The 14,673-nt window shown below is 39.7% G+C and overlaps 1 protein-coding gene across 2 annotated transcripts in view; it reads left to right on the top strand.

Annotated features, from left to right (window-relative positions):
* The window catches only part of Dmxl2 (Dmx like 2), a 141,593-nt gene that overhangs the window by 104,719 nt on the left and 22,201 nt on the right, over window positions 1-14,673 (top strand). For both annotated transcript variants that reach the window (XM_029481293.1, XM_021171445.2), the window contains exons 25-29: window positions 276-467; window positions 2,384-2,460; window positions 4,142-4,269; window positions 6,586-6,834; window positions 12,844-13,022. In XM_029481293.1, coding sequence (XP_029337153.1) covers window positions 276-467; window positions 2,384-2,460; window positions 4,142-4,269; window positions 6,586-6,834; window positions 12,844-13,022 — 825 coding nt within the window. The remainder of the gene's footprint in view (window positions 1-275; window positions 468-2,383; window positions 2,461-4,141; window positions 4,270-6,585; window positions 6,835-12,843; window positions 13,023-14,673) is intronic.

The raw sequence follows: 14,673 nt of genomic DNA, 5'->3' as shown, positions 1-14,673 counted from the left end.
TATAGTTTGTGTCAAGTTGACAAAACTGACCAGCACAGAAGTACACTTTGAAAAATGTTTATAGTGTGGTTGTTATCTTCATATCTTCTGTGTCTGGCGCAGCACTGGGGACATGAGATGCTCAGTTGGTGCTGTAGAATGAGTGAACAAGAACAGGAATGTCATAGTTTTGGTCACGTGCTTACCACCTGCATTTACTGTGTAGCCATTGGGTTTTTTTTCCCTCCTTCATTTTAACAATTTTGAAAAAACAAGCACTCCATTGTCATCTACAGGAAACTACAGTGAAGCAGCTCCAGTCCCCACTGCCACTACCTACCACGTTGCCTCTGCTTTCAGCAAGTATCGCATCAACAAAAACAGTCATAGCTAACCCTGTATTGTATTTAAATAACCACATCCATGATATACTTTATACTATTGTGCAGATGAAAACACCACCTCATCCCAGTGTTGAAGATGTGAAGGTAATGTGAAGTTTGTGATTATTTGATAATGTATGCACTGGGAAGGTAATTATTCTTGTATGTGCTCCAATTTTAGTATAGAGAAAATACTTGAAATGTTTTTATGTGTTGCCTTTTCACTTCTGAGGAGTTCAAGATTGCTGTGAAAGCAGTGTTAAAGTATGCATTCTTTTTCTTTGTTTGTTTGTTTTTGAGATAGGGCCTCACTATGCCACCCTGGCTGTCTTGAGCTCACATTGTAGAGCAGGTTGGCCTCGAACTCAAAAGAGATCCACCTGGCTCTGCCTCCCAACACTGGGGATTAAAGGTATGCACCACCATGCCCGGCATTAAAAGTATGCATTCTTATTTCTGGAAAAGTCTCTCCAGCCTTCCTTTAAGATAGGTAAATATTTCTTTGTAATAAGATTAATTTTTTGGACACTATTCTTGCTACTTGATAGTCATTTAGGTTTTCTACTCCCTCACATGAGCTACTAATCTAGAAATATTATTTTTGTTTATATGTCAAGCAAGTGGGAAGCTGTAGGTTGAGGGGGTGCCTGAGATAACTCGCTCCGGGGAAAGTACCCGAGTCACTCCTTTCCTGATGGTTGTGTTTCCTGGCGGCTGTGCAGTAGGTTAGAGGCAATCAGAATTGAGAGCTGCTACTCCTCTCAATTAACCTTATAGCCCGTTCTGAATACTTAACTAATGAATACCAGGAAATCCCACAGAGCTTGGCAGGGTATGGGGAGCCTCCACTCCCTGCACAGACGTGTGCATGGTGCTGTAATTCCAGTCCGCCCCTCATGCACAGTCCAGGTTCTGCTGCGTTCATCTCTGCCCCTTCTGACAGGCATGTTTCATCTTTGTTGAGATCCTGGGATTGTCTGATTATGTCATCTTATTAGAGATTTCTAATCTATAGCATGAATTAATTTATGTCAGTATTCTTCTAGAGATTGCTTAAATTATTTGTTAGGTTAAGAAATAGAAAAGATGCCGGGCGTGGTAGCGCACGCCTTTAATCCCAGCACTCGGGGAGGCAGAGGGAGGCGGATTTCTGACAAAGTGAGTTCTAGGACAGCCAGGGCTACACAGAGAAACCCTGTCTCGAAAAACCAAAAAAAAAAAAANCTATCTGAAAACTAATTCCCATGTTCAAGTTGTTGTATTTCCCTGAATAAAAATGTTAAACTTCATCAAAAAAAAAAAAAAAAAAAAAAAAAAAAAAAGAAAGAAAAGAAAGAAAAGAAAAGAAATAGAAAAGATAAAAGCAAGTTGGGAAATATGTTCCATTCTTTGGAATTTGGATAAGGCTTTTAAAAGGCATCGGACTATCTTTTGGTCCCTTTGAATTTTATGAAATTTATGAGTCTGAGATTGTATGGTAAAAACTTTAAACTTTGTAAACATATTTTTATGACTCTCCCTTTCCTGTGAATACTAACTGAATTATTTGCTTTCTGGAAAATGAGCCACTTGACAGAGTGCTGGACTTACCAGACAGCCATTGGTGCTGATAATATTGAATCTGGTAGAGCTTCCTAAGGCAGCTCTTAAACGAAGGCTCTGAAAAGTCTGTACTTAGTTGGCTTCAATTTTTCTTTTTATATTTCTATGTAAGTCAGTTATTGTAGCATAGGACAAGCCCCGGTCATATCAACCCTCATCGTTGTTCAGGACTTTTGGTAAATGTCAGGCTTATAGCAAGTATATATTTGATAAAGTTAGTCTGAATCAATCAGCTTTGTTATTGGGCATGTCTATAAAGATAAGTGAGTTATTCTAAAAGTTTAAAGGTAGGGTTATGTTCTGTAGGATCCAGTTTGATTTATGCTGTTGCTAGTTTCCTCGGTGTTTTCTAACTTTAAGATGTTGCTGTTATGTAGAAATGTTAGTACAAACTGTAATTGTGGCTGTTTTGGTTTTAGGTGCACACACTTCATTCACTAGCAGCATCACTTTCTGCATCAATTTACCAGGCATTATGTGACAGTCATAGCTACAGGTAAAAAAAAAAAAAAAAATCACCCCATGTAGTTTTAATACAGCAAAACATTCAACCGATCCAGAATTTTATTAGGATTCTCTTTTTTTAGGGCTGAAAATAATTCCCCAGTATAAATGACATGTGTACTTTAATGGATAAAATAGACCAGAAAGAAAGCAATAGTTATTTGGTTAGTTTAGTTGCCACCTAGTAACACAGGAGAACTGTAGACTATGACAAGCAGTAACATGAGTGATCCTAATTGCTGTCTTTTATTTCCTCGAAAGAAAGTTTTATTGCACAAAATACTTTACACTAGGGATTTTCTAGTCCTTCCCCCATCAGAATTGCTTTTTAAAAATTAGATTAGCTTCTATGTGTTTAACTGATTTTCAGTTGAAATTTTAAAAAATTTTGAAAAATGGTTAAATATGCTTAAAATTTAGCTTAGACTTTTATGTGAATAAGTCCATTGGTAGTATCATATTTGTTGGTTTGTCATGCAGTACTGAGAGCAGTTGTAGGTCATTTTACTTGGTGTTCAGACATGGTCCACCTCATCCCGCCCCACCCCCCATCCGAGCTGTACATCCCCAGACCTTAGCTTTTTGAGATAGCAAATTGGCCAAGCTGGCTGGAACTCACCCCGTAGCTCCTTGAGCTTGTGATCCTCTTGTCTCAGCTTCCTGAATAGCTGGGGTCTGCGCTACAAATAATGCCTTGAGTTTTTATAAATGTCAAATTGCCTGCATCTGGTTATACTTTGCATTTTAATATCTAGGGTAGTGTAAGTTATGAGAAATGAAATCACTTGGAAAGATGACCTAGATTAAAATGAAGCATATTAGTAAGTGAAAACATTTAATAGACGTATATCTACATTAATATATGTCCAGACCTTTTAAATAAGGTTAGTTGCCTTTTATGGGAACATGTGATATTAAACAGTTGCTCTCTAAAAATGGTCTGCACTCTGATTTTATTCTAATTAACCCATACTTAAATGACTCCAAAGATTTGAAATTATGAGTAAGGAAGAAAGTTTGATTTAGTTGATATGGTCATGGTCATCAATGACTATTGTCTCCTGTCAGTCACTGCTGGTTAAAATGGCACCGAATGAGGTTTAGAGACGTTGCTGTCAAGTGTGTGCTTTAGGCTCAGCTTGGACTTCCTCTCTGCAGGCAGCTCTACCCTCTGCTTGTCTGCTTCCTCCACCTCACAAAGCTCCTTAGAGGAGGGAGCCAGTTTTGAAGGACAATGGTGTTAGGTTTGGATATTCCTCAGATGTAATTCCCTAGCTTCTAGCTCACAGTTTGAATGTATGGCTATGCTTAAGCAGTTCTGCAGAGGTAAGGATTACAATAAACTGGGGCCCAGAAGAGTTTTGTCTACTGTGTCCCCTGCTAACAGTAGCCTCCAGCTTTAAAAAGTGAACTCAGGTAGAAAGTATCTTAAGATATTAAGCTTCTGAAAATTTAAGTCATCTGCCCAGGATAATAAACTGATATTTTGTTTTAAAAGACTATTAATAAACATTTGTAACTAATTTCAAGAACATTCTAAAATAAATTCTCAATATAAAAGTGAACTCAGTCATAAAAACTTATTTTTTTGTAATCATCTAAAATAGATTTATTTAAGGCATAGTGTTCACTATCTCTGCCTGGGTGGCAGCTGAGCCTGTTTGTTTTAACAGTCAGTCGGAAGGAAATCAGTTCACAGGAATGGCCTATCAAGGGCTTCTTCTAAGTGATCGACGACGCCTCAGGACAGAAAGCATTGAAGAGCATGCAACACCAAACTCAGCTCCTGCTCAGTGGCCTGGTGAGGAATTCAGTGGCATTGTGCAGTGGTAGGGTGGTTTTTCTCTTTCAGGTCCTTTGTAATTAAAAGAAACGACAGGAACTTATTTATTGTGTGTGTGTTGGGGCAGGGAGTTGCAGGTCTCGTATGCCTTGGCAGACATGGAAGTCAGACGCAAATTCTTGGTAGTCTTTTTTTTCCACCTTGTGGGTCTTGGGGATCAAAATTAGGTTGCCAAGTTTGGCAGTAAGCACCTTTTCCCACAACAGCATTTCATTAGCCCTGGACTTAAAAATAGAAATTGTGTGTGTGTGTGTGTGTGTGTGTGTGTGTGTGTGTGTGAAAGAGCATAGAAGACAACCTTGGGTGTTGGTCTTGATCATCCCCTTTCTTTGAGGCAGGATCTCCTGTTACTCATTGCTGTGTGTCTCAGGCTGCCACAAAGCTTTCAGGAATTTCCCTATGGCTTGCTCTCACTTTGTTGCAAGAGCACTAGGGTTGTAGATATGCTTCCAGCCCTGGCTCTGTGTAGGTTCTGGGGTTTCAAAAGCCCACACTGACTCAGTCTCACACTGTCTCTGCCTACAACTTGTGGATCAGCTGTGAGCTCTCAGTTTCTGCTCCAGCACCTGCTTGCTCCCTGCCATGATATTATGGACTGACCCTCTGAGCTGTAAGCAAGCCCCCAGTTAATGGCTTTTTAAAATAAGCTGCCTTGGCCATGGTGTCTCTTCACAGCAATAAAACAGTAACTAAGAGCTGTCTCTCACTTTTCTAAGATAAGGTCTTACCATATAGCTCTAGCTGGCTTTGAACTTACAGTGATCCTCCTACTTTGGGAATTGCTGGAATGCACCACCACACCTGGCTTCTTTGTTTACTTTCTATGTAAGAGTATATCTAAGTTTTCTTTTTTAATCAAATATTTGGGATAGTTGCAGGCAAATATTCTTTTCCATTCAGATATTTGTGTTTTTGCATAAGAACATATGTTCTCAGATGTAAGCAGAATGGTTTCCAATTTTAATATTTCTGTGCTGATAGAGTACATTGTGTTCTAGTTGAGACCCATTTTACATTCCGGTCATCATGTTGATGTCTTTTTTATGGCCCATGACATTTAACTGTGACACTCCCATTCATCTCCCTGAGAGATAACTGAAGTTTTTTCTTTTTCCATGCCCCTTCTTTTTCTTCCTTTTGTCCTCCCCTTCCTCCTTCCCTCCCTTCCATTTTTTCTTTGTTCCTTTGTTCTGCTTTGAAGGTTTCAATAGTCTTGCTAGGCGTCCTAACTCAGTTTGGCCCATGCTTGCTGGCTGCTGGATTCTGTACACACACGGCAGGAGCAGGAGCTGCCTGGCTCTGCTCCTTGGTTGCCTCTCCCAGCCTTGATTGACACTTCTGAAGATATGTACTTGCTGGTCAGCTTGAAAGAATTCTCCTTTTTTTTTTCATAATGTTAGATTCAGGTTATATATTTTTGGCAGAGAAATCATGAGATGTTCCCCTTTCATTGTAAAGTATCTCCAGATGCCTGTTGTCAGCTGTTGTTAGTTATTAACTTGATTGTTTGGTAAGGTGTTTCAGTCACCTTTCCTTTATAAAGTCACTACTTTTCTTCCTTCATAATCAACAAGTAACATTTGAAGTCACAAAATAATTGATTTTTAGCAACGGTGCTGATTCCTGTCTGAGTCAGATAAGATTGTGGAGTGACTATATGGGACCTTTCTAATTCTGTTTTCCTTTACCATCGTCTTAGTGAGGCTTCTATTGCAGCGAAGGGACACTCTGACCATGACAACTCTTACAAAGGGAAACACTTAATTGGGTCTGGCTTACAGTTCAAAGGTTTAGTTCATTATTGTCATGGCAGGAAGCATGGCAGACATAGTGCTGGGGAGGTGGCTCAGAGGTCTGCATCCAGCTTGGCAGGCAGCAGGAGAGAGCAGCACTGAATGGGCCTGCCTTGGGCCTCTGAAACCCTAAACACCACCTCCAGTGACATGCTTCCTCCAACAAGGCCACGCCTACTAATAGTGCCAGTCAACTCCCTATGAGTCTAGGGAGGACATTTTCATTCAAGTGACCACAACCATGAAGGTGGGATGCTACTGGAAGGAAGAGCTTTCCCTTCTCGCTTTTAGTCTGTGACTGACTTACTTTAGTGGCTCTGATTCTATACTATAGATTTTAATCCATCCCCTAACTATTTCATATGTACATTATGAGAATGCTATTGCATAGGAATAGGTTAATTTTTAACTGTAGATCTATGTGCTGCTTTTCCTTTTGTACTTTATACTGATGTTTGTATGATATTCTATGCTGTTACAGGTGTGAGCTCACTCATTAATCTCTTGAGTTCTGCCCAAGATGAAGACCAGCCAAAATTGAATGTTCTGTTGTGTGAAGCTGTTGTTGCTGTTTACTTAAGTTTACTGATACATGCTCTTGCCACAAATTCTTCCAATGAATTGTTTCGGCTTGCAGCCCACCCATTAAATAATCGAATGTGGGCTGCTGTTTTCGGAGGGGGTGTAAAACTTGTTGTGAAGCCTCGGAGGCAATCAGAAAGTATCGCAGGTAAGATGATTCTGATACAAATACTGTGTATAAATGGAAATAACTTCTGATGTCAAAATAAGGTTGTTGTTGGTTTTTTTTTTTTTTTTCTGGTTTTCGAGACAGGGTTTCTCTGTGTAGCCCTGGCTGTCCTAGAACTCACTTTGTAGACCATGCTGGCCTCAAACTCAGAAATCCGCCTGCCTCTGCCTCCCGAGTGCTGGGATTAAAGGCGTGCGCCACCATGCCTGGCTCAAAGTAAGATTTTTAATGCTTTAGTAATTCACCCTAAGAATATAGTAATTCTTTTTAGGATAATAACTAGCTAAACACATTAGAATAAAACTAGAATTTTTTACTTTACTTTTTTATAGAGGTAGTGTTTTTGAGGTTGGCAAATCAGGACATGTTTAAAAATAATAAAAAAAAGAAATAGCAGAAAAGGTAACAATATGGGGGACTATTGTAGATAGAAAGAAATCATCAAAGATTTGAGAAAGTTCCCAAAGTTGTCATAGTAGTTAGCATCAAATAAAGCTTATTCAGTAATGTAAATGATAGCTGCTTCAGCCATACAGATGGTATTACAAATTCTAGGTGAGTGTGTATACATGTGTGGTGTGTGTGTGTGTTTGTGTGTGTGCATGTGTGTATGTGGTGTGGTGTGCATGTGTGTGTGTGTGGTGTGTGTGTGTGTATGTGCATGCATGTGGTGTGCATGTGTGTGTGTGTATGCATGTGTGTGTGTGTGTATACATGTGTGTCTGTGTGTGTGTGTGTGTATCTTCATTATGGGCAAGAATATATTTTTCATCCCAATCTTTAAGCTTGTGGGATAATGGAAGAGAAGTTTTTTTTTTTTTTTTCTTAAAACACAGACACTTAACTCATTTGCAGAAAGGAATGGTTATAGTCAGACAAGAGGTAAGGTACACAAAGAGTTTAGAGTACACATGTCTACCTCTGTCCTCAGTGCCTGTGATTGAGATAAACTGGGTTCCTGGGTTAGGCACAATAATGAGATCTCACCAGCTCCTGTTGCTTCTGCTCTCCTTTAGCCTGACATATTTAGAGTATATTTTAAATTTTAAAATTTTTCTCTCAAACCATTTTTTGTTTGTGGTCATTTTGAAATATTTCCCTCAGTGCTGAGGATCAAACCCTACTCTTTGTGCCTATCAGGCAAGTGTTCTACATCCCCACCCTTCCTGTATGCGGGAATGCTCTCTAATAATCCATCCATGTTTGGAACTTTCAAGAATGTGTACATTCACTCATTCCAGGAATCTGCCAGGCAGTGTCCTAGTCTTTGGCAGTGTGGAAAGACCAGGACAGACAGGAGCAGTAGAAAGAGAGGAGTGTGGAATGGGGATGTGAGAAGATGCATGCTTCTGATGAGCTGGCATTATCAGCAGATCTCTAGGGAGCTCTGTGATCCCACCATGCAGAGGTTCCAAGTTGGAGCACTCTAGCCAGATGGCAGGAACAGTTAGCAAAGGGAAGACTGAATTTCTTTTCTAGGAAGCCACCAGAATTATAACAAATAGGAGGAATGCACCAGAGAACTCCTAAACCTCATAAACAGCTTCACTGCAGTAGCTGGATATAAAATTAACTCAAACAAATCAATGGCCTTTCTCTACACAAAGGATAAACAGGCTGAGAAAAAAATTAGGGAAACAACACTCTTCACAATTGTCACAAAATACAAAATACCTTGGTGTGACTCTAACTAAGGAAGTGAAAGATCTGTATGATAAAAACTTCAAGTCTCTGAAGAAAGAAATCGAAGATCTCAGAAGATGGAAAGATCTCCAATGCTCATGGATTGGCAGGATCAACATTGTAAAAATGGCTATCTTGCCAAAAGCAATCTAAAGGTTCAATGCAATCCCCATCAAAATTCCAACTCAATTCTTCACAGAGTTGGAAAGGGAAATTTGCAAATTTATCTGGAATAACAAAAAACCTNGGATAGCAAAAACTCTTCTCAAGGATAAAAGTACCTCTGGTGGAATCACCATGCCTGACCTAAAGCTGTACTGCAGAGCAATTGTGATAAAAACTGCATGGTACTGGTATAACGACAGACAAGTAGACCAATGGAATAGAATTGAAGACCCAGAAATGAACCCACACGCTTATGGTCACTTGATCTTTGACAAGGGAGCTAAAACCATCCAGTGGAAAAANGACAGCATTTTCATCAAATGATGCTGGCACAACTGGTTGTTATCATGTAGAAGAATGCAAATTGATCCATTCTTATCTCCTTGTACAAAGCTCAAGTCTAAGTGGATCAAGGAACTCCACATAAAACCAGAGACACTGAAACTTATAGAGGAGAAAGTGGGGGAAAGCCTCAAAGATATGGACACAGGGGAAAAATTCCTGAACAGAACAGCAATGGCTTGTGCTGTAAGATAGAGAATTGACAAATGGGACCTCATAAAATTTCAAAGCTTCTGTAAGGCAAAAGACACTGTCAATAAGACAAAAAGGCCACCAACAGATTGGGAAAGGATCTTTACAAATCCTAAATCAGATAGGGGACTAATATCCAATATATATAAAGAACTCAAGAAGATGGACTCCAGATAACCAAATAACCCCATTAAAAAATGGGGCTCAGAGCTAAACAAAGAATTCTCAACTGAGGAATATCAAATGGCTGAGAAGCACCTGAAAAAAATGTTCAACATCCTTAATCATCAGGGAAATGCAAATCAAATCAACCTTGAGATTCCATCTCACACCAGTCAGAATGGCTAAGATCAAAAATTCAGGTGACAGAAGATGCTGGTGAGGATGTGGAGAAAGAGGAACACTCCTCCATTATTGGTGGAATTGCAAGCTTGTACAACCACTCTGGAAATCAGTCTGGCAGTTCCTCAGAAAATTAAACATAGTACTACTGGAGAATCCAGCAATACCTCTCCTGGGCATATACCCAGAAGATGTTCTAGCTGGTAATAAGAACACATGCTCCACTATGTTCATATTAGCCTTATTTATAATAGCCAGAAGCTGGAAAGAACCCAGTTGTCCCTCAACAGAGGAATGGATACAAAAACTGTGGTACATTTACACAATGGAGTACTACTCAGCNATTAAAAACAATGAACTTATGAAATTCTTAGGCAAATGGATGGATCTGGACGATATCATCCTGAGTGAGGTATTCCAATCACAAAAGAACACACATGATATGCACTCACTGATAAGTGGATATTAGCCCAGAAACTTAGAATACCCAAGATACAATTTGCAAAACACATGAAACTCAAGAAGAACGAAGACCAAAGTGTGGACACTCCGCCCCTTCTTAGAATTGGGAACAAAACACCCATGGAAGGAGTTACAGAGACAAAGTTTGGAGCTGAGACAAAAGGATGGACCATCCAGAGACTGCCCCACTTAATGATCCATCACATAACCAGCCACCAAACTCAGACACTATTACATATGCCAGCAAGATTTTGCTGAAAGGACCCTGATATAGCTGTCTCTTGTGAGGCTATGCCAGTGCCTGGCAATCACAGGAGTGGATGCTCACAGTCATCTATTGGATGGATCACAGGGCCCCCAATGGAGGAGCTAGAGAAAGTACCCAAGGAGCTGAAGGGGTCTGCAACCCTATACGTGGAACAACAATATAACCAGTACCCCCAGAGCTTGTGTCTCTAGCTGCATATGTTTCAGAAGATGGCCTAGTCGGCCATCATAGGGAAGAGAGGCTCCTTGGTCTTGAAAACTTTATATGCCCCAGTACAGGAGAAACCAGGGCCAAGAAGTGGGAGTGGGTGGGTAGGGGATTTTTGGAATAGCATTTGAAATGTAAATGAAGTAAATACGTAATAAAAAATTGGAAAAAAAAAAAAAACAAAAAGGAATGGTGTGCAAGATGAGGCTAGAGGGGTAACCGGGGTCAAGGCCATTTAGAGTTTTTGGATCATAACAGACTTTAGCTGTTGCTCTAAGGAAAGGGGAAATGATGGAGGGTTTTAAGAATGAAAGTCTTAAGTTTTCTAAAGAGCCATTCTAGCTACATTGTGAAGAATTCACTATGCCATAGAATAAAAGCAGAGGTCCTGGGAAGGATGCTTTTATAAGATAATGATAGGTTACCATCAAGCATAAGTGAATAAATAACCCATGCTAATGCAAGCAACACTAATTAAACTCAAAAAGACATGAAGCCAGGTGTGGTGAATCATGCCTTTAATCTCAGCACTTGGGAGTCAGAGGCAGGCAAATTTATGCTTCTGAGGCCAGTTTGTCTACAGTGAGCTCCAGGCCAGCCAGCGCTACATAATGAGACTTTCTCAAAAAAAAAAAAAAAAAAAAAAAAAAAAAAAAAAAAAAAAAAAAGACATGAAGGCCCAAAGAGAGTCTGGTCAGAAAGAGGAAGAGTATCATCAGAGTTGGAGGGGCACGAGAACAGGAATGGAGGGTAAATTGTTCACTGTAGATTGTATACATGTCTGAAAATGTCATAGTGACACTCACTGGTATATCTAATACATGCTTCTAAATGAAGAGGTAGATGAATAGCGTGATGCTTATGTCCAGTCGAGTGAGAAATCACCCTAAAACAGAATGAAGTACCAGTACATGCTGTAATGTGCATGAACCTTGAAACTGTTAGGTCAAAACACTAGGCATACAGTGTATAGGTTACTAATTCTGCTTGTGTGACATACCTAGAACATACAAATCCACAGAGACAGAATGGTCTACTTGTAATAACAATGCTTTTGAACTGGGTGGAGGTGGGCACATCATTATAAATGCATTAAACACCACTGAGTTTTACACAGTTTTGTCTTATAAATTTTGACTTAATTTTAAAAGATTTAAAAAATAATATAAGCAGGTGAAAGTTGGTCACACTCTGGATGTGCTTCAAGAACATTGCTGTTGGATTTGTGCTGTTTGTGGCTCTTTCGATTTCAACTAGTTCTTAAATTATTTTGATATTTCTTTATCTTTTTATTATAATCTTTCTTCTGGTCTTCAGCATTCAGCAAACTAGTTCATACTTTTCTCATGACATCTACTGCCTCCCTCTTAATGGCAAACAAAGGATTCCTCACGGGAGACTAACTTAAGAAGCTTTAATGAGAATTGCCCAGCTTCAGGTCCACAGACTGGTTCTGGTCTGACTCTGCAGGTTGTCCTTTTACTCCTGTTGTTATGGCTGTTGGTCAGGACAAGCGCTTTGCCCCTCACTTATGCTTTGGCCATTTGTTCTAGTTGCCTTTCCCTTTCCTGTTGTGCTGCTGCCATTTTAGAAGACATTCTGTATACCACACATTGCTCACGGAATCAGGGGTTTTATTTTGTTTTGTTTGTTTGTTTGTTTGAGACAGGGTGTCACTATGTAGCTCTGGCTGTCCTGGAATTCACTGAAGACCAGACTGGCCCTACCTGCCTCTGAGTGCTGGCTTCAAACTTAAGAGATCCACCTGCCTCTGCTCCCAAATGCTTGAACTAACGGTGTTCTTCCCTACACCCAGCTCTTGAACCATAGTCTGAAACAATCACTCGGTCACTCTTGTGAATACAGAGTATACCATTTCTTTTGTGTATCTTTAGGGATAATTGTGTGTGCACATTCATGTGTGTGTGTGTGTGTGTGTGTGTGTGTGTGTGTACACGCTCATGTGTGCACATGCACAGGTACCCTTAGAATCTAGTAGCAGGCGTCACATTCCCCAGGAGCTGGACTTTGTGAGCTGCCTGAAATTGGTTCTGGGAATCAAATTTGTTGTCTCTGAGGTAAGTGCTCTGTTAAGCCATCTCTCCAGCTTTTCTCTATTAGTCTTACAGGAATTACTTTAACCTGTAGTCTGGTTAGTAAGTAACCTTATGGGATATTGTCCACCTGGTTCTTTGCCATGTCTCTTTGCTGTGGAATATTGATTGATAGATGGTAACTAGAAATGTTTAGATGTCCTGATATAAAGAATTTGTCTAGAGGGAAGTGGTGAAGCACGTAAACTAATGCAGAGCTTCCGTTCCATTCAGCACCTCCTGTCGCCTCTGAGGACATAGACAAACACCGGAGGAGATTCAACATGAGGATGCTGGTCCCTGGAAGGCCTGTAAAAGATGCTACCCCACCCCCAGTGCCTGCAGAAAGACCATCTTACAAGGAAAAATTTATTCCCCCAGAACTTAGTATGTGGGACTACTTTGTTGCAAAGGTAAGGGGTATGATGCATGCAGGCTTAAATGTGTCAGTTCTATTGACTTTGTATGTGTCACATCAAAATGATGAAACAGCTTTTGACTCAGTCACCTCAGTTTAGACATTTAACCTTTCAAATCCAGAAACTGAATAGATTAGAAATTTAGTGATTATCAAATAATAATAGAGGAAAGAAATTAAAATCCTCTGGGACTTAGGTATAAACCAGAAGTCAGCTTATCAACAGCCTCATCATTTTGAAATGATAGGGATTCTTGTATTCTGTAGCCTTTTCTTGTAGATGATCAGCAGTTAGCTTGGTCAACATGGATTTAGAAGAGGATTATTCAGGCTGTGGTGAGGGGCCATGATATCTCTGTTACTCCATAGCAGAGAAAATTTGTTTGAGGATCAGCATACTCACGGTGATTCCTACCCTGCTGCCCTTTCTCATACTGTACTGGTGCATGCATATATGTCACTGGCTCTTCTACCCTGTGCAGGAAAGACCCATTCTCCTTTCATGGGAGCTTATATTGCAGTCCTTGTTGTACATAAGATCTCATATCTTAGTGTTCTTGTTTGCTTTTTGGATTTTTGAGACAGGGTGTCAGTATGTAGCCCTGGATGTCTTGGAAGTCACTATGTAGACCAGGCTGGCTTTGAATTCAGATCTGCCTGCCTCTGCCTTCTGAGGTATAGGACCCAGTGCATGCATCACCACACCCCATTCTTAGAGTTACTGAGGCACTAAACCTACTCTCTTTGTAGACTGTCCTGTTCTTTGAAATAGTTTTTGAGGCATTGATATGTAAAATTTTTGGTTATTAATTAGTGATCTGCAAAGTATATCACAGAATGGCGATGTCAGCATCACATAGGAACTTGTGAGAAATGCAGACTCTGGAGTCCCATCTTTCTAATTAAAGATTTCTCCTTGACATTTGGAAAACCCATTGCATCATTAATGTAAATGATGAAAACAAAGATTTGTAAATGGTAATATGTCAACTTATTTCCATCTTAAAATGTTTTCTCATGACTAGTGTAAAGTCAAAAATTAAGAATGCAAAAATATATTAAGAAAAAAAATAAACCAGGAAAAGTGGCATACTCAAAAAGTAGGGGCAGGAAAGTTATAAATTTGAGACCAGTTGTGTTAAGAAGAGTGGGATTATTATTTAAAAAATATATAGGACTATTACATGTAGTTTTATGTTTTCTTTTAAAGTTAACATTGTAAGGCAAACCATTTCTATAACTTAAAAACATATGGCTAGCTGGGTGTGCTGGTACACACCTTTAATCCCAGCACTCCAGAGGCAGAGCAGGCAGATGCCTGTGAGTTTGAGGCCTAGCTAGTTCTAGGCCTGTCAGGAATGCATAGTGAAACCTATTCTCAAAAAACAAAACAAAACATATGGTTATCATTAAAATTTTTCTGTTATAGAAAACTTTAGACATATACAAGAGGAAAAATAATTTCTTTTTTTTATTACGTATTTTCCTCAATTACATTTCCAATGCTATCCCAAAAGTCCCCCATACCCTCCCCCCTACTTCCCTACCCACCCATTCCAATTTTTTTGGCCCTGGCGTTCCCCTGTACTGGGGCATATAAAGTTTGCATGTCCAACGGGCCTCTCTTTCTAGTGATGGCCGACTAG

The sequence above is a fragment of the Mus caroli genome, chromosome 9 (genome assembly GCF_900094665.2).
Source record: "Mus caroli chromosome 9, CAROLI_EIJ_v1.1, whole genome shotgun sequence".
Taxonomy (NCBI): domain Eukaryota; kingdom Metazoa; phylum Chordata; class Mammalia; order Rodentia; family Muridae; genus Mus; species Mus caroli.
This window is presented reverse-complemented; position numbering and strand designations above follow the sequence as displayed.